The 21268-nt window shown below is 42.1% G+C and overlaps 1 protein-coding gene across 1 annotated transcript in view; it reads right to left on the bottom strand.

Moving 5' to 3' along the window:
- The window catches only part of LOC142289738 (uncharacterized), an 834494-nt gene that overhangs the window by 625663 nt on the left and 187563 nt on the right, over nucleotides 1-21268 (bottom strand). The window contains exon 4 of the mRNA XM_075333662.1: nucleotides 412-6139. Coding sequence (XP_075189777.1) covers nucleotides 412-6139 — 5728 coding nt within the window. The remainder of the gene's footprint in view (nucleotides 1-411; nucleotides 6140-21268) is intronic.

Raw genomic sequence — 21268 nt, 5'->3', positions numbered from 1 at the left:
TAGCAGACTGCTGAATCATGACAATGTTCAATGTGTCACACTGTCACAATTCCCTGGATGATCACTGGAACACATGTATACGATTTGCATACTTGTGGTCACGTTCCGACTAGACTGATCCAGCGTCTCTCAATTCACTTCAATGGAGAGAAGTCAGACAAGTGTACATGGCATGTAAGTATTCATATCATGTACATGTGGTCACATGACTTCCCACCTACTTGTGAAATAGAGGGCAATTGTGACAGTATGCGCATCATGCACTGTCACATTGTGGCAGTCTGCTGTCAGCTAGAGTGACTACAGACTTTTAATTTCAGCCTGGACAATGCCTATAAAGAATTGATGCTGCTTGGACAACCCCATTAATTAGAAGATAAAAAGAGGAACTGAATTTTCAGTATATCTTACCCAAACATCTGGGATAACCTTTAAAGTAGAAGACACTGCTGTCTGTAGCTTGGAAGGTAGCTCAGTGGAAATAATGTCTGCTACATGGTCCATCTTTGGAATAATAGACTCCACTTTCTCTTCTTGTTTAGGTTCTTCTGTAATCCTATTACAAGTGTCATTGTTTGCGGTTGAAGAGGGATCATTTTCAGAGGTATTCTCTGAAATGGTGTATGTTTCTTTTGTCACCCCCTGATTATCAATCTGGGGTTTCAGGTAACTGCTTAGGAGAAAACTGCTTTCAAGTCTGGAATAGGGTTTCCGTTCAGATGTGTCTGTCTTTTTGTCCAGTCTTTCAGACAGAAGTAGACAGCCAATGATAGAACTTTGCCTTTGACTAAGATTTTGTGCAATGATGTTCTTGTAGCTGTCACTTCTAGAAACCTCATCGCCAAAGTGTTTTCTCATTAGTTCCAGTGGGGATGACCTAACTGCAGATCTTTCTGTATTTCTTTCCCATGAATATTTTTTTTCACTTGGTTCTGGTGTTTCAGTTTGTTCTCTTACATTAGGTTCTTCTGTTAATTTACTTTTTTCAGATAAGATATTATATTCTTTTATATCTGGAACAGGTAACCTGAAAACAAAGCGGTCGCTTTTTGGGGAGCTCTGATCCTCCTTTATAGGGGGTAAAGTGCCATACATACTTAGTCCAGAAGATCGAGGCTGACGAGGTTCTTTAAGATGTTTCAGAAAATCAGGGGTTTCTAATTGTCGCAATTTGTTCACCCATATTTCTATATTTTCTGAAGCTTCCAATTCTTCCTCTTCTGTAGAGTTTATATTATATTCGATCACTGTATCTTCAAGTATATGTTTTTCTGATTTTGGAAGTTGGGAATGTTCAACAATATCAGCTATTTGCACTACTGAGTTTTGCTGTAATTTTGAGTAAATTCTATTTCGACCTGACATATTCCCGGTATTATTTTTGATTTTCTCCACATCTGACTTTAGGATCCCAGAAATGTCTCTATATAATTCGTTTAATGAGACATGAATGTTAAAATCATGTGTGTCAATGTTGTTTCTTTCTAGGATTTCATTTTCATTTCCTTTTTGGCCTTGTAAAGTAGTCTGCAGATTACTACTGTGCAATGTTCTGGTAGTCTGTGGATCATCATTGCGCAAGGTTCCCGTGGTCTGTGGATCATCCCTGTGCAATGTTCCAGTAGTCTGAGGATTATCATTGTGCAATGTTCCAGAGGTCTGTGGATCATCACTGTACAATGTTCCAGTAGTCTGTATTTCATCACTGTGCAATGTTCTGGTAGTCTGTGGATCATCGCTGTGCAATGTTCTGGTAGTCTGTGGCTCATCACTGTGCAATGTTCTAGTAGTTTGTTGCTCATCACTGTGTAATGTTTCCATAGTCTGTGGATCATCACTCTGCAATGTCCTGGTAGTCTGTGGACCATCAGTGTGCAATGTTCCAGTAGTCTGTGGATCATCACTGTGCAATGTTCTAGTAGCCTGGAGATCATCACTGTCCAATGTCCCAGTAGTCAATGGATCACTACTTTGGAATGTTCTAGTGGTTTGTGGTAATTTGCTGTGCAATGTCCCAGTAGTCTGTGAATCACTGCTGTGCAATGTTCCAGTAGTGTGTGGATTATCACTGTACAATGTTCCAGTAATCAGTGGATCATCACTGTACAATGTTCTGGTAGTCTGTGGATCATCACTGAGCAATGTTCCAGTAGTCTGTTGATAATCACTGTGAAATCTTTTGGTAGTCTGTGGATCATCGCTGTGCAATATTCTGGTAGTCTGTGGATCATCACTGAGCAATGTTCCAGTAGTCTGTTGATAATCGCTGTGCAATCTTTTGGTAGTCTGTGGATCATCTCTGTGCAATATTCTGGTAGTCAGTGGATCATCACTGTGCAATGTTCCAGTAGTCTGTGGATCCTCACTGTGCAATGTATATTGTGGATCACTAGTATGCAATGTTACAGGAGGCAACTCATCATGTAAACTTTCTGCTTGGTTTTCTTTCATGGATAGATTATCAGCTTGACTTTTCCATTGTCTTACTTCATATGTAATTAGATTTTCAATAACTTTACTGAACTGAGTACTTTCATTTGGTAAATCATTTGTAGAGTCCTTAATATCAGTACAAGTTAAAACATGGTTGGGAATTACAAACTTTCCAGGCTCATGCATTTCATTACTGATATTTACTATAAGATTACTTTTTTTCACATCTTTTTTGTCAAACCATGCATCTTCAGTTTCAACTATTAAACATTTATCATTCTGCAATACGGTCAATTTTTCAGCCTGGCCCATTGGTACATTTAAAAGATCTGCACCTACTTCTTTTTGATTAACTTGTTGACTTAGCTTATTAAGGCTATCATTTTCTTTTTCTTTTACTGTCAAACAGCTATTTTCCACTACTAATTCATCGATAATGTTTTGTTGATCATCAAGATGGCTCAAACTGCCTTGCCCAGCTTCATACATAGTGAGAGGTAATTTAAGCTCTATTCTTGAATTATTATTGTCTATAATCAAACCTTTTGTTGCAGAGATGTTTCCAATCTGTTCAGTTTTGTCAAGTACTAGTTCACCAGCCTGATCCACAGGCTCATTTACAGATTGTTTAATATTTATATTTTTATCTTTTTCACTAAAAATACTAACATCATCTCCACTAACTACAATTATTCTCTCTACAACATTATTATCCACAAACTGATTCATCTCATCAAAGGTTTGCCTCTCATTATCAGGTGGTTCAGTTATGAGGCCAGTATTTTGTAGAATATGATCCACAATTACGACATCTATCTGCGCTGTATCTTCACATAGCACATGTGTATTTGACAGGTGACTACTAGTATTTACACCTGTATTAAAGGTGTTATCCAGATCTTGTTTTAAATTATCTGGTTGTCCACTGAATTCTCCAGATGAGTCAGCTAGAAATATTTTCTCAGATGCTTCTTGTTCCTCATTAAATTCAATATCTTTCATTAACTCATGTGACTCTTCATCTTCAGTGTTTACTGCAATATCACTGGCAAACTGGTGACTTGTAATAAAAACTGGCTCATCTTTTGTTACGGTTGCACCCAGTACACTCTGGTCTTTCATGTCTACAGTTGAAATATCAACTTCATCAGTCTTTTCCTCAATCATATTTACTGTGTTTTTAACAACTGTAGTGTTTTCCAATATGTCACATATGTTTTCCATTTGTCCCCTCTCTGTTTCCTCACTGACTCTAAATTTATGGCCATGGTCTATTACATCTCTATAAACAACATTTGGATTTAAATCCATTTGTAATACTTGGTCTGACTGATTTGTCAACAATACCTCACTGGTCCACATATTTTGTTCATATCTGGCTCTATGTTCATCCTTTGAGGATATATCTCTTATAATATAATCTGTTTGATCTCTCAGTTCTGCTACTTCTTGTTCAGACTGCACTAATATACCAAAAGCTTGAATATTGCCCCTTATTCTGCTTCCTTCATCAATTTCACACAAGTGGTCTATCTGTCTGTCAGCTGTTATGATTGAACTCATATCTGGTTGCTCCTGGTTAATCAATCCTTTTTCTTTCGTGGCTTTGTCATTATTATAACTGAAACCAATACTTGATCCTTCTTCAATTTTGTGCTTTTCTTTTTTATGTATAGATTTCCTCTTCTTAACACCCTCGTCACCAACAGGAATGTAAATTTCCGTCTGTTCTATGTAACTTTCTGCTATCACTTTGTTTAATTGTAAAGGATTTTCCTCACCACCAAATCTATCTGGCAAATCTATTTTTCTTTCTTCATTGTTATCAGCTGATCTCATCACATCTGATTCTACATGTGTAATGTGCTTACCTTCAGCGAGCACAATTACAGCTTTTCCCTCAAATTGATCATTTGCAGGGTTATGCTGGTGAACTGGGGATTGATTTTCAAGAACAGTATTAGTTTTAAGTTTTAAGTTATTCTTCGTGCTATAGCCCCAGTGAAATAATTCTGAATGTTCCTTTTTCAATTCCTTCACTTTACATTTTAGCCTTGTGTTGGTTTCTTCCTCAAATGGTTTACCATTGTCTGATTCTTTAAAATATTTACGTTCGTAATTTGTTCTTTTATTTAAAGAAACAGAGTCATGCTTTTCTTTATTTACAATTTTATGATGGATTGTTGTGGGTTGATATTTACTTTTCACTTCTTTGGTGGTGCGAAAATCCCCAGCTAGCCTATTTCCATTGTCATTTGACATAGCCATATTGTTGCCTTTTGAATAGTTTATATCCATGAACCATGGAGCATTGTGATTCTTAAATTCATTTGAATGTTTTTCTCTAAGTGTGTTTTCCAGTTTACAATTAATGGAGACATCAGGTATATAATCAGGTGGCTTTCTTCCTTGACTTATAACAGAAAGGATGTCATGAGTAAGCTTACTCTCAACCTTGTTCATGGTTTCCTGTACTTCAACCTCCTTGCCTTTGGATTTTAATATTTCTGAAGTGCTTATTTCTTGACAAGATGTGTCATCTATAAACATTCTTTCTGCAAGAAATGTACCAGTAAATAATTCATGCATTTCTCCTGCTCCTAGTCTGGCATTTGCTATACAATCTTCTTGAATTTTATTGTTTTTGGTGTTTGCAAAATTCTCACAGTTTTGGTTGTGTAATGCCTCTTTTCCATCAAAAATATGACTCACATCATGAGGAATGGACTGGGGCAACAGTTTAAGTTCTGCTTTGTTTGCTTCTTCTGAGTTGTTTTCATGATCGGTTTTGGTTATATCTTTGGAGTGGATTGGGTTTTCTTCATTCTTGTTTACATTTTGCTTTGTTTTTAAATGCATTTTAGCATATGATTCATTGCCTCCTGGAAAGAAAAAATGGGTGGATATTTGAGATGGCATTGAACAAGAATTATTCCTCTGATTTTCAAATCTATGTGCAGAAGATAGAGGTGAACGCAGTAACACGATTTCATTTTTCCATCCTCTTGGTGAACCTAGTGAAATAGAAGAATTATTCCTACTCCTGTAAGAGGGTGGTGTTTGTGTCTTTGGGGAAAGCTTAAGATCTGGATGTTGGTTTCTTACTTTCTTATAGCTGGCTTCATTATCAGAATGGTACGCATTGGTTAATTCCACATTTGCAATGTATTTTTTAGTATTATCCTTACTTTCCATTTTTTTTTTATTACTATCCACATTGCTCTGTAATAATGTAGACACTATAGAGGTGTTTGTTTCTCCAGAATTATCAATTATTGTCACTGTTCCTTGTTCACCGCTTTTTTTGTCTAAATTATCTTTTCTTAAAGGATTGTAAACTGTAGAGAAAACTGGACCATGGACTCCTGGAGTGACAGAGACATCTTGATGCTCTTTAGGTCTCTTCTCCCTTAGACACTGTTGGGATTTGGCTGTTAATTTATGATGGAGAGCATCATCTTTTGAGCTAATAGTTTCAAATACTCTCTGCAAGCCTTTTACATGGCCGACATATAACTGAGGAGACACTTCGTTAGGTAACAGTTTTATACAATCATTCTTTTTGATAGGTGTTCTGGGAATCTTTAACTTTTGTTGAAAATCAGTTTTTTCCATTTTAGTTAATTGAACTCTGTAAGATTCATCCACCTGATCAGAGCCACTGATGGAAAATAGAAACTCTGCATCCACTGTTGATCTAACAGATCTAAAAGAAAAAAAAGTTGAAATAATCAGAAACAAATCATTCTGCATATTTATCTATATTTACTATAAAGCAAACTTGACAAATTTGAAGTTTTTCAACCTAACACAAAAAAGAAAAAGACTATAAGAAAACTGTGTTTTTTTGAGATGTGCTGGCAAAAGTGTGAGAGGTTTTTATTTATCTAAAAGTACAAGTCAGGGCAAATCAATGAACTTAAACCTGTTTGGGTTTGTCACCAATGAAAGTACATACAGTCCCTGACAAAAGTTCTGTCCCTTATCCATGTTATGTAAATATAAGCTTATAACTAGAGATGAGCGAGCCTCTAGAGGCTCCAGTTCAGTTCGGTTCGTCGAACGGAGGCCGCGTTTGAGTTCAGTTCGGCGAGCCATTCGTCGAACCTCTCGAATCCCATTGCAACCAATAGGAGGCAAACACAAACATAAAAACACATTATAAATGTACACATACAGTTAATAAACATTGCCATAACACTTACAGGTCCCCGTGACTCGTCCTGCACTCTGTCTCCCGCCGCTTTTCCTTCCGATAATCGCTGCGTCCTGCCGGTAACCAGCATCAGCATAGGACCTACCGTGACATCAAAATAGCCATGTGACCAGTAACGTGTCTATTATTTCATTGGCTACAGACTGGTAACATGGCTAGATGTCATTGCTAGGTCCTGTCAGTAATCTCTCCGGTACGCGGTGCTCGTTTGTGCATTCCCGTGTACCGGCGATATGCTCTGGCACATGGTCGGCTCCCTATTCTGCTTCCCCATTCCATTATTCACCGGCTGCCACAGCAGGTCAATAGCGGAGATCACCATTGCTATAGCAACACGCCTGTCAGCGGTGATGTCACCGCTTACAGCACGCAGCTGCTGATCACTCACTGAGTGATATAGACTGCAGTGCACGGGGAGCAGCAGTGTCTTTCCTCCCATGCAGCACTATCTGATGTAGCAGAACTACATGGGTTGAAGGAGAAAGAAGACAGAAGACCATGGATTGTGGAGGGATGCGAGGGAGTAATAAACATGGAGTCTCTAAGTGTGTCTGTGTATTTATTTCTATTAAAGTATTTTGTCTCTGTCTGGTGTCTTTTATTTTAACCCTTTATTGGAGATTCTTAATGGCAGGGTCAAACTTGCCTAACATTAAGAATCTCTGACTTAATACTAGCTAGTAAAACAAAGCCAGTATTAACTCATTATTACCCAGCGAGCCACGCGGCTTCAGGGCAGCTGGAAGAGTTGGATACAGTGCCAGAAGATGGCGCTTCTATGAAAGCGCCATTTCTGGGGTGGCTTCGGACAGCAATTCGCATCAGAGGGGCCCAGAAAGCTCGGGCCAACCTGTGCTGTGGATTCCAATCCCCAGCTGCCTAGTTTTACCTGGCTGGACACAAAAATGGAGCGAAGCTCATGTTGATTTTTTTTTTAATTATTTCATGAAATTCATGAAATAATTAAAAAAGGGCTTCCCTATTTATTTAGTTCCTAGCCGGGTACAAATAGGCAGCTGGGGGTTGGGGGCAGCCATACCTGCCTGCTGTACCTTGATAGTATACAAAAATATGGCGAAGCCCACGTCAATTTTTTTGGTGGGCTAAAAATTCCTGCATACAGTCCTGGATGGAGTATGCTGAGCCTTGCAGTTCTGCAGCTGCTGTTTGCTCTCCTGCATACAGACAGCCAGCAGCTGCAGAACTACAAGGTTCAGCCTACTCCATCCAGGACTGTATGCAGGATTTTTTTGCCCCCCCAAAAAATTATGTGGGCTTTGCCATGTTTTTGTATGCTAGCCAGGTACAGCAGGCAGCTACGGGCTGCCCCCAACCCCCAGCTGCCTATTTGTACCCGGCTAGGAACCAAAAATATAGGGAAGCCCTTTTTTTTTTAATTATTTCATGAATTTCATGAAATAATTTAAAAAAAATGACGTGGGCTTCACCCAATTTTTGTGTCCAGCCAGGTACAACTAGGCAGCTGGGGATTGGAATCCACAGCTCAGGGTGCCCAAGCTTTCTGGGCACCCATACTGCAGATTGCAGTCTGCAGCCGCCCCAGAAAATGGCATTTTTATAGAAGCGCCATCTTCTGGCGCTGTATCCAACTCTTCCAGCTGCCCTGGTGACGGGTGGCTCGCTGGGTAATAATGGGGTTTGGGCTAGCTGTATATTATCAACTGGCCCGAAGCTCGAAATTCATGGTGTCACGCCAATATTAGACATGGCCACCATGAATTTCTAGTACAGATAAAAAAAAACACAACACAGAAAAATATTTTTATTAGAAATAAAACACAACACAATTAATGACTCCATCTTTATTGAAATAAAGAACCCCCCTCCTCAGTAATCCTGGGTCAAGGGTCCCGCGCCATCCAATCTGGATCCAATATCATCTGATCGGTTTGCTGGAGGGCAAAGCGATCAGATGAAGTGTCAGGTTCAAGGGCCTGAATCACATGACAGCAGCTGATTGTATAAACGGCTTTTATACAATCAGCTGATGCATCAGTGCAAAAAAAACAAACAAACTACACACTTCAGTGCAGACTCCTGTCCGACAGCATCAGCTGATAGTTTAGCCGGCCGGGCGGTAAAAAGCTGGCCACACCTATCGACTTATAGTGTCAGCTGATGCCGTCAGGTGACCACATCAGCTGATCATCGCCAGGTCTGAGAAAGAGAGAGAGAAAGAAGAGATAGAGAAGATAGAGAAAAGATAGAGAAAAAAGAGAGAAACGAGAGGGAGAAGAGAGAGAGAGGAGAGAGAGAAGAGAGAGAAAAGATAGAGAAAAGAGAGAGAGGAGAGAGAGAGCGAGAGAGAGAAAGAGGAGAGAGAGAGAAGAGAGAGGGAGAGAGAGAGAATAGAGAGAGAGAAGAGAGAGAGAGAAGAGAGAGAGGAGAAAGGAGAGAGCGAGAGAGGGAAAAACAGAAAGAGAGACTGAAAAAAAGAGAGAAAAAGAGAGGGGAGAGAGGGAGAGAGAGAGAGAAAGAAGCGAGCGAGAGAGAGAGAGGAGAGAGAGAAGAGAGAGAAGAGAGAGAAGAGAGTGAGGGGAGAGAGAGGGAGAGAGATAGAGAAAAAGAGAGACTGAGAAAAAGAGAGAGAGAGAGAAAAAGAGAGAGGAGAGAGAGGGAGAAAGAGAGAGAAAAAGAGAGAGAGAAAGAGAGAAAAAGAGAGACAGAGAGAAAGAGAGAGAAGAAAAGAGAGAGCGATTGAGAAAGACAGAGTGAGGGAAAGAGTGAGAGAGAAAAAGAGCGAGAGAGAAAGAGAGAGCGAGAGAAAGAGAGAGAAAGAGAGAGAGAGAAAGAGACAGAAAGAGAGAAAGAGACAGAGAGAGAGAGAAAGAGACAGAAAGAGAGAGAAAAAGAGAGAGAGACAGAGAGAGAGGAGAGAGACAGGAGAGAGGGTAGAGAGAGAGGGAAAAGAGAAAAAGAGAGACTGAGAAAAAGAGAGAGAAAGAGAGAGAGACAGAAAGAGAGACCGAAAGAGAGAGAAAAAGAGAGAGAAAGATAGAGAAAGAGAGAGAAAGAGAGAGAAAGAGAGAGAAAGAGAGAGAAAGAGAAAGAAAGAGAAAAAGAGAGAGAGCGCGAGACTGAGAAAGAGAGTGAGGGAGAGAGAGAGGAGAGAGAGAGGAGAGAGAGAGACTGAGAAAGAGAGAGAGGAGAGAGAGGGAGAGAGAGAGAGAAAAAGAGAGAGAGAGAAAGAGAGAGAAAAAGAGAGACAGAAAAAGAGAGAAAGAAAGAGAGGAAAAGAGAGCGCGAGAGAGAGACAGAGAGAGAGAGGGAGAGAAGAGAGAGAAGAGAGAGGAGAGAGAGAAGAGAGAGAGGGAAAAAGAAAAAAGAGAGACTGAGAAAAAGAGAGAGAGAAAAAGAAAAAGAGAGAGAGGACAGAGAGAGAAAGAGAGAGAGAGATAGAGAGAGAAAGAGAGAGAGAGAGAAAAAAAGAGAGAAAGGGAGAGAAAGAGAGAGAGACAGAGAGAGAGAGAAAAAGAGAGGGAGAGAGAGAGGGAGAGAGAGAAGAGAGAAGAGAGAGAGAGATGAGAGAGAGAGAAGAGAGCAATGCAGTCTCATTCTGTGAACTGCTCCGATTTTAGAGTTGTGTCCCGCGGCTCACAGCTGATGTCTGGCTCCTCCCCTCAGTGCATAATTAAATTAAATTATAATTATAAATATATATTAATTATACTTTAAAATTAAAAATAAAAAACTAAAACAATAAATAAATTCAATTCTTTACCAGATCGGGACTAGAACTCTTGAAGTTATGCCTCTTAGGCGGGCACTCTATCCACTTAGCTACTGCCTTTAATGATAAAGATAGGCAGATTTGGTAATCTTGACGTCTGCATTGCAGGTCTCTGCTGACCGCGCGATTCACTTCATTGCTACGTGGAGCTGATACAGAGCACTCGTGTTCTGTAGTAGAGCTGACAGTGTCATGTGGATTATGTCGGACCTCGAGGGTTATTTGGAGATTTTAATAAAATGGTAAAACAGGGTGATTTTTTGTCTTTTATTCCAAATAAATGATTTTTCGTTGTATGTGTTTCTTTACTTTCACTTACAGTTTAATCATAGAAGGTATCTCAGGGAGACGCCTGCCATGATTAAACTCATTATTACCCTGATTGATACCGCACCAGGGCAATTGGGGATGAGCTGGGTGGAGTCCCAGGACTGTCGCATCTAATGGATGCGGCAATTCTGGGCGGCTGCTGGGTGATATTGTTAGGGTGGTGGGCTCCCCATACCGTGGCACTCTCCATCCTGACAATACCAGCCTCCAGCCGTGCGGCTTTATCCTGGCTGCTATCAAATATGGGGGGAACTGCATTTTTTTATTATTATTTATTTATTTTACTGCACGATATAGACTCGCCCGCCGGCAGCTGTGATTGGTTGCAGTGAGACAGCTGTCACTCATAGTGGGGGCGTGTCTGACTGCAACCAATCATGGGCGCCACAGATTTGTGACAGCCATGCAGCGAGACGCCCGTGATCGATGAGAAGGAAAGAGAGAGGGATTGTCCTGGGGACGCAGGACGCATGCAGATAGCAACGTGAGCACATAGCCTTACTGTGAAAAGCCACGTTTTTGTTGATCGAACCGTTCTCGAACCTAACTCGAGCTGTCAAGCTTTTAGCAAAAAGCTCGAGTTCGATCTCGAGCACCCCCCAAAATCACTTGAACATGAAATTGGCGATCCTCGAACCTCGAACATCGCTCAACTCTACTTATAACCTGACTTTAAATTAATCCATTGGTTTCATAAAGTACTCTTTTGAAAGCTGAAACTGTCCCAAATTTGGTTTAGGTTATGAAAATAAAGTTGCTGCAAAGCTGAAATATTGATCACTTAATGAACACCGAAAGGTCAGATTTTGGCAAGACAAAAGTTTTGTCGCCCATAGAAAGTAATGTGAAATTCAAACAAATAGTTAATTTCTAATACAAAGATATGTTGCATAACATTGGTGAATGAAGTTGTGGTGCTATTAGAGCCATATTTAATATTTTGTGTGACTTCCATGAGCTTGAAGGACTGCATCCATGCGGTTCAACAATGATTCATACAATTTATTGATGAAGTCATCAGGAATAGCAAAGAATGCAGTCTTACATGCCTCTCAGAGTTCATCTAGATTCTTTGGTTTTGTCTTTCAAGCTTCCTATTTCATCCTACCCCAAACATGCTCAATGATGTTCATGTCTGGTGACTGGGCTGGTCAGTTCTTGAGTACCTTGATCTTCTTTTGCCAGAAGGAACTTTGTTGTAGAGATGGATGTATGAGATGGAGCACCATCCTGCTGCAGAATGTGACCCATTTTTATGATTGGGAATGTAAGAAATAGCTAATACTTCTTGATATTTTAGGCTATTGATATTGCCTTCCACCTTGCAAATGTTTTGCATACCCCCATGCTGAATGTAACTCCAGACCATGATCTTTCCACCACCAAACTTAACTGTTTTCTGGATCCATATGGGCTCCAGTAGGTCTCCTGCAGTATTTGCGGTGGCTGTGGTGTAATTCAACTGAAGAGTCATCAGAGAAATCCACCTTCTGCCACTTTTCCAGCGTCTATCTGTTTAGCAGGCTGTGGGACTCGCTAAATGCCACACAGTTTTTTAATTGCCTTTTGTTTAGTGCGGCTTCTGGGCACTGATTCAACCATGGAGGTCATTTCGAGACAGAATCCTACAAACTGTTCTAGTTGACACAGGAACTTGAGGTGACCAGGCCTTTTGGAGCAATGCTGCAGTGGAAGAGGGGCTGGCTTTGGATTTTCTAACCAACAAACGTTACTGCTGAGCAGTTGTCTTGCGGGGTCTGCTGGACCTGGGCTTGTCAAAAACATCCCCAGTCTCTTCAAATCTTTTTTTAATTCTTTGTACTTGACGCTGAGACACATAAAAGGTGCCAGCCACCTCTGCAATGGATCTGGTCTTCAGCCTCTTGATAATCAAGGCTTTCGTTGCAGGGTGGATTTTTGCCATGTTGTCAGAGGTCAAGTTGCAGTTCAAGTGAAGGTCTGGGGTGCTGGGTTTCTTTTTATACACACCCACTAATTAACCGATCATTTAGTGAGTACAGGTGAGGATGTAAACTAGGATTGGGTGCATTATATGACAAGGCGACAAAACATTTGTCTTGCCAAAATCTGACCTTTCTGTGTTCATTAAATGTTCGATATTTCAGCTTTGCAGCAACTTTATTTTCTTAACCTAACCCAAATTTGGGAGGGTTTCAGCTTTCAAAAGAGTAATTTATGAAACCAATGGATGAATTTAAAGTCAGATTATAAGCTTTAATTTACATAACATGAATAAGCGACAGAACTTTTGTCAGGGACTGTATATGCTTGTAAATACATCAGGAATGCTACAAAAGAGAGGTAATCTTGAAAAATCTTTAAAAGACAGAGAAATCAGAGGGGGAAGGGAAATATGCATATTTATGAACTTGAATCTTTCAAGTTTTATTTAAATGCTGGTTATTTGTATACTAAAATGTGTACATTTTAATAACACATTTTCTCACTTTCTATGCACAGGGTCATTCCTTTCTTTATTGCAAAGAAAGATGAAATTATTGAGAAGTTCAAATATGTAAATATACCCATACCAATTAGACTAAAGTTGACTAAAACAGATTATTTTATATATAAACTATGTTTATTGGTTGTAATTTAACAATGAACAATTGATTAGCCAACCAATTGCATACCGTCATCATATGTAAAAAAATGGGCACTTTTAAATTATTTGCATATTAGGGAAGACACCTAGATGCAATTTCTCTTTGAATAAGTATGGATGAGTTGAGTGAGAGAGAAAGAGAGAGAGAAAACCTGGATTTGTTTTTCCTTCTAATAAATTCGTGAAAGATGGAATGTCTTGGGAAGTGTTTTTTCAAATAAAAATGTGTTTGTCGTCTATTTTTTTTTATTACTGACTGGGTTGGTGATGTCGTGTATCTGATAGACGCCTGACCTCACCAACCCCAGGGCTTGATGCCAGGTGACATTACACATCTGGTATTAACCCCATATATTACCCCGTTTGCCACCGCACCAGGGCACGGGATGAGCTGGGGTGAAGCACCAGGATTGGTACATCTAGTGGATGCGCCAATTCTGGGGTGCCTGAGGCCTGCTATTTTAAGGCTGTGAAGGACCAATAACTATGGACCTTCCCACCCTGAGAAAACCAGACCACAGCTGTCCGCTTTACCTTGGCTGGTGATCCAATTTGGGGGGGACCCTACTTTTTTTTTGTAATTAATAATATTTATAAAATAATTATAAAAAAAGAGCCTGGGGTGACCTCCACATTGGATCCCCAACCACGGTAAAGCTGCCAGCTGTGGTTTTCAGGCTACAGCCATCTGCTTTACCCTAGCTGGCTATCAAAAATGGGGGGACCCAACGTTATATTTTTTTAACTATTTTTTAAATAAAAAAAATTAATGGGCTTCCCTGTATTTTGATTGCCAGCCAAGCTAACGCCAGGCAGATGGGGGTGGCAACCCGTAGCTGTCTGCTTTATCTGCACTGAGAATCAAAAAACAGTGGAGCGCTACGTCTTTTTTTAAAGAATTATTTTTACAGCACTGTGATGTCATGCAATCAAAATACAGGGAAGCCCATTTTGTTTTTAGTTATTTAAATAAATAATTAAAAAAAAAATATATATGGGCTCCCGCTGCATTTTTCGTATTGCTAGATAAGGATAATCCAAGCAGCTACTGGCTGCTCACCCCCGCTGCTTGGTGTTACCTTCACTGGCAATGGAAAATCCTGGGAAGCATTTTTTCTTTCTTTTGCCAAAAAACTACAAAAAAAATTCGTGCACGTCGCCATATTTTTGTATGCTAGCCAGGTACAGCAAGCAGGTACGGCTGCCCCCAACCCCCAGCTGCCTTTTTGTACCTGGCTGGGAACTACAAATATAGGGAAGCCCTTTTTTTACTTAATTCATGAATTTTTGAAATAATTTAAAAAAAAAAAAAAAGACGTGGGCTTCGCCCCATTTTTGTGTCCAGCCGGGTACAGCTAGGCAGCTGGGGATTGGATCAGCAGCACAGGTTAGCCCGAGGTTTCTGGGCGCCTCTGCTGCAAATTGCAGTCCACAGCCGCCCCAGAAAATGGTGCTTTCATAGAAGTGCCATCATCTGGCGCTGTGTCCAACTCTTCCAACAGCCCTGAAGCCGGGTAGCTCGCTGGGTAATAATGAGTTAATACTAGCTTTGTTTTACTAGCTAGTATTAAGTCAAAGATTTTTAATGTCAGGCACGTTTGACCCGGCCATTAAGAATCTCCAATAAAGGGTTAAAAAAAACCACAGAGAGAAAAAATACATTAATAGAAATAAATACACAGACACATTTAGAGACACCATCTTTATTACCCCCTCTTATTCCTCCACGATCCATGCTCTTTTGTCTTCTTTCTCCTTCAACACATGCAGCTCTTTCTGCTCCATCAGACAGCACAGCTGCATGGGGGAAGACACTGTGCTCCATGCAGAAATCACTCTGTGAGAGTGACCACAGGCTCCCGGCCGGCTGTAAGCGGTGGCACGGGTTGCCATAGCAATGCTGCTCCGATTACGTGATTCCGGTGCCGCTGCGTGCTGGTAACGGGAGGTCCCCGTCACCGCTACCAAGCGCGTTGATATGGCAACGGTGATCTCCAATATTGACCGGCTGTGTCAGCCGGTCAGGAACCGGCTTCTGCGGACGCTGGTAACTGCGGTAAACATCGGGTAACCAAGAAGCCCTTCCCTTGGTTACCCGATATTTACCTTCGTTACCAGTGCCCCCCGCTCTCATGCTGCCAGTGCCAGCTCCCTGCTCCCTGCACACATAGCCAGACTACACATCGGGTTAAATTAACCCGATGTGTACTCTGGCTAGGAGTGCAGGGAGCCAGCGCTATGCGGTGTGCGCTGGTAACCAAGGTAAATATCGGGTTGGTTACCCGATATTTACCTTAGTTACCAGGCGCAGCATCGCTTCCACGTGTGCAGCTGGCTGGGGGCTGGTCACTGGTTGTTGGTGAGATCTGCCTGTTTGACAGCTTACCAGCAACCCATGTAGCGACGCTCCAGCAATCCCTGCCAGGTCAGGTTGCTGGTGGGATCGCTGGAGCGTCGCTTAGTGTGACGGTACCTTAAGGGAACGGGGAAGCAGAGCGGGGAGTCGACCGTGTGCTAGAGCATGTCGCCGGTACACGGCAATACACAAACGTGCACCGTGTAACAGAGAGATGCAATGACAGGTCCTACATGACGCGTCATAGTCATGTGACCAGTCTGTAGCCAATGAGATAATAGACACGTGACTGGTCACATGGCTATTTTGACGTCACGATAGGTCCTGCATCACTGCTGGTGTTCCCGGAGGACACAGCGATTACCGATGGAAAAGCTGCGGGAGACAGAGTCCAGGACGCATCCCGGGGACAGGTAAGTGTTATGGCAATGTTTATTAACTGTATGTGTACATTAATAATGCGTTTTTATGTGTTTGTGATTGCCTCCCATTGTTTCCTATGGGGTTCGAGTGGTTCGCCGAACCGGTTCGCCGAACCGAACTCGAACCAGACCTCCGTTTGGCGAACCGAACTCGAGCCAAACTGCGGCCGGTTTGCTCATCTCTACTAATAAGTTCCTTTTTATCTTTTGTACTGTAACCTTTTTAATTGTTGCTCATTGGCTAATAAAATGTATGCCATTTTTCCTGATACAGTTTTTTCTTGGTTTGTTTCTGCTATTTTTGTATATGGTTCTTTCCATATATCCATTATTGCACGGCTCAGTCCATGTGTGTTGGCTATGTTAACCCTCTAGCTGCATAACACCCTAATGTGTACACGGTGCAGTTTTGTTTTTTTACAGCGAACAACACATCCTTTGGCAGAGAAATGCACCTTTGCCAGAAAATATGTATAAAAAAATTGCAGGCGTTTTTGCCACGTTTCGGTATGTTTTCTGTTCTTTATTGCTGCATTTCTCTGCATTTTTGGGTACATTTTTTCCCATGCGTTTTAACACTATATTCAATGGAAAAATGCAGGTCAAAAACACAAACAATTGACATGCTGCTTCTTTTTTCTACAACCAGAACTGCACAGAAAGAAGAAGCAACATGCTCACAGCCTTTTTGAATTTTTATAGAGTTTGCTGGAGAAGGAAGTGCATGCAGTTTATGGCAATAAACTGCACCGCTAACTGCACCAACAACGCATCAAAAATGGCACTGTGTACACAGGGCCTAATGGTTCATGCACAGACTGTAATAACCCTAGATGCACATCTTGAAACCTACAACTCGGAACTCTCTGCCTGAAAGGCTGTTGAGTTGCTTCTCGTACCTCCTGAGAACCAGAGGGGAGGTTGCTAAGCACTTTAAACCAGGATAGGGAAAGTATCCAGAAGTTGATGGAAACCCAAGGTGAGGAAACAAAAACACATGCACAAGGGGAAAAAGAGAAATCTCCCACTAATCTAACAGAGGAAAAGAGGAACGTGTTGGGAACGCAAATAGAAAACACAGCTATCACAACAGTGGCAAAATCCCTAGCTACAGGCCTGAAACTCTTTAGCAATAACCCACATAAAAGAAGCCAGCAGCAGAAGGCTGGAGCAAGGGGAGAATAAATAGCCTTACCCTGGATGTGATAGGACAGATACAAAGTATGCAAGTGTGAACATATGACTAACCGCAAACCAAAGAAGGAAAAACAAAGATAAAATATTCCTCAGTATGTAGGCAGGAACTGACCAGGCTGTGGCTCAGCAGGGTTGGAAACTGACCATGTCATACAAGGTCACTGGATCGAGTCCTCAGACTTGCTCAACCACATACAATCAATCCTCCTCCAAATAAAGCTCAATTAAGTCTCGAGAACCAGGTGTGCCTTCAAATGTTTTTAAATTCGCCATACCATAGGGAGTAGAGATGAGAGAACGACCCATAGTTTGGTTCGCAGAACCGAACTGAACAAGTGGCTACGATCTCTGAACCTTTATCGAACCGAACTTTGAACCTTTATCGAACCTTTCCAAACCCTATTGGATTTAATGGGAGGCCAAACGTAAGGCACAGAAAACACCTTTAAGGGGGTCAAAAAGCTTCCAAAACAGCAAAAATGCATTTTACACTGCAGTAATACTGTTTTGACATTGCCATTAGCTTCCTAGACTATTGACAGAAGAAATATAGAGATGGATGAGAGATAGATGTATGGCTGGTGCTTCCATACCCTGCCAGTACAGAAAAGACACAACTTGAAGACCTTTGTAGTAGTCTCGACATTAAAAATCCTTCCAAGGACACAGGTCTACAGCAACATCAATTGCCTCCTTCCCCATAGGGCATTAAAAGAGCAGGGAAACATGGTCCATGCAAAACACTGGCCTGCGGGCTGGCATTAGAATTATAAAAAGGAAGAAATGCCACAGTGACTAGTGTAGGCCTCTTGATCACAGAAGCCTGGCACTACCTTCAAAACATAAGTTTCATACCCATTTTGGATTCTCAATATTAAAAGTTCTTCTAGGGATACAGAGGTACAATAGCATCAACTGCTCCCCTCCCCATAGGGCGTTAAAAGTGCAGAGAGGTATAGTCCATACAACACACAGGCCTGTGGTTCGGCATTAGATTAATATTTAGCTGGATATTTTGAGATAACAAATTCCCATAATCAATTTCAATATTTTAGCTTAGCAGTATGGGTATCAAGGAGAAATCAATTAATAAAGAGCTCCTAAAACTTAAATTTTACTAAATAGTCATAAAAGACCACTGGTCCCATAAAAACACACATTAAAAAACACACATATAAAAATACATGAGTTGTGGATCACAAAGCTCAAGAAGGTCCAATCTCATGCAAGGCACAAAGGTAAATACTAATCCCCAGAGGCCCCAATTCAATTCAATATGATGGTAGCACTCTTTTAAATATTTCCCAAACCCCCTCCAAGGGGAACCGCCCCTATGGGTTCGGTTAGGATTCTTGTTGGGGAAAAAATAGGTGTGAAACAAGTAGTATCACTTGAAAAGTCAGAGTCAGACAGTATTATTAATTATAAGGCAGTTATCATCATTGTGTATCACCATCTGCTCTTATCTATATATAGAAAGGTCTCACCCAATTGTAGATTCAGGATTTTTTCCCAGAGTAAGATCACCGCATCAGGGTCGACCTTCAATTACAGTAGTCATCCCCTGTCTGTCATTCTCAGGAAGCTTTATGTGGAGGTCAAAGTCATTCCTAGTTTATGCAGATAATTTTCTTTTACTCCCTTACTCCCGACGCATTTCATCTCTGTCACTCATCAATGGAGTTTTGGCAATGGTATCTGCTGTTTTTGTACAGCTTCATGCATTCTGCAAATAATCCTGGGCTATAATAGGGAAACAATAAGGTTCCCATTAAATCCACAATTACCCCAGACCAGTATAAAGGGGGGTCGTTATCTTTAAAAAATCTACTCACCGCTCCTGTCTCACATAAGCATGTGTATTCCGTGCCGCGCTCGCGGCCATGGGCGCCGCCATATTTGTAGGCATTGCATGCCCACTGAGCACCTATGTGGGAGGAGTCCGGTTCCATGCCCACTGAGCACCTATGTGGGAGGAGTCCCGATCATGTGACTCGAACTCCTCCCACCTATGCCACGTGATCCCCGGGGCGCTTCCTGATCATTTTACTTCAGGATTTAATCACGCCCCCTCACATCATCATTTGCGACGGTCTCCTCCTGTCATCAGTAAGAACTCTTGAAAAGAGTTCATCACTGGTGTTGTTTCTCTCTTACAAAACATCCAGCTATGAGTCCCCACTTAAACAGGAAGTTATACAATCTGGGGAATTCCAGGTTACCAGGGCAACAGCCACTAATAAACATCCCAAGGGTGCGAGCACTGAGTGAGCAAAAGAGATACAAACATGTTTCACTTCAGATCTGTCCAGGATGCAGGAGAGAGCAGACAGCCTTGGGAGATCAGCGTTTACCAGGCTAGTCCTGGGGACAGGAGATGGGGGAAAAAGTCCCAGGACCAGGGGCCACAACACCGCATGGAGTTTTCAGGAATGAGACTGGAATAGGGTGAGAGGTGACCGGTGGAGATGGTGAGACAGAGGAGACATGGTACCTGAGGTCGAGCCTAACAGTTTCCACAGTGCCAGCACAGTCGGGGTGCAGAGCCCTCGGTTGGAAAAACCTTCATGGACTCTAACAAATCTCCAGGGGTTGGGGATTTCATGTACTATCGCCCACCACCCACTTTCCTGGAGCACTGTGACATATAGGATCCGGGGTCGGGTTTACAGTCAGGCCTCACGGCGAGTACCCGCGTCACCTGCATACAGGATGGGACACTTAACACGGAAAGCGGGGTCCCCAAGTTGCTTCAGGCCACGGGCAGCCGCAAGTCAGCGCAAGGAGGAAGGTCTCACACATTTCCACAGACACCGGTGATTGCCTCTGATTCACCTGGGACCGTCTGGAGTCAATCAATGGCGGCGGAAAGCGGCACTCCAGGGACCTTTAAGAACTGTGAGTAAAGGGAACTTTTAACCGCAGCCCCGGTGTAATCATTGTCATTGTCGGCACCACAGCCCTGCACTTCGGTGTCATCAGCCGTCCCCATTGCCCTCATCCTCCCTGGGGCTCGATCCACCTGTGGAGAGCTGGACTATCTGGGCTGCATTAACATCAGCCCTGGAGGAGAGCAATATCTCACAGAGGCGGCCGATTAATGGCCACCCACCACGGGTGGCGCTGCAAAGCATCCCCTATTCCCATCGAACACCGCTCCTGTAAGAGTAAAAGTCGCAGCAAGGGTCTGCGGCGGTGATATGCTTCCCAGGGACCCTTCATCCTCCTTCCATCCCCCTTTTCACCTTGCACCCACTTGTTTGTCTTTTACATGTAGCAGACAGGGCCACGGAGCCGGGTCAAGCCAGTCACAGCAACCCCACAAAGCCACTGGCCCAGTGACGAGTAACCCCTTAGGCCCCGTGGGGCACTACATAGTGAATATGTGATGTCACCCAGACATATTGTCGCCCAGTTGTAGTTTCACCACCAGGTTTGCACCCTAATCGCACATGGCCTTCCCTAGCTCCAGGTTCAGTGTAGACAGCTATTTATCAAACTCCACCAAAGTACTGAGAGAGGAGCACCTGGATATTCCTGATAATATATTCACTTCTATAGTAGATATGGAAACGGAGGAGGAGATGGAAGAACAAGGGCTGCCACCTATGGGGCGGCAGATCACTGTGGTGGGAGAGGTGGGTATGCGACAACTGATAAATAATCTGTGTTTTCTGTCAAAAAACTTGCAGGAAATTGCTGAACAAAACAACAATAATTTTCACGCTCCGCCTACGAACCCCAAACCAACAGCAGCCCCTGTTTAGCCATCATAACTCATGGCACCTACTTTTCAGGCTCCTGTTTCTTTTGGTAATGATCCTGCTGGCATGTTTGATCCATCAACCATGTGTGGTCTATCTGGCTGTAACCCTTATACTTTCTTACAGCAACATACCATTAGGTTTGTACCACATATCTTAAGATTTTAGAATAC

The sequence above is a fragment of the Anomaloglossus baeobatrachus genome, chromosome 2 (genome assembly GCF_048569485.1).
Source record: "Anomaloglossus baeobatrachus isolate aAnoBae1 chromosome 2, aAnoBae1.hap1, whole genome shotgun sequence".
Classification (NCBI taxonomy): domain Eukaryota; kingdom Metazoa; phylum Chordata; class Amphibia; order Anura; family Aromobatidae; genus Anomaloglossus; species Anomaloglossus baeobatrachus.
This window is presented reverse-complemented; position numbering and strand designations above follow the sequence as displayed.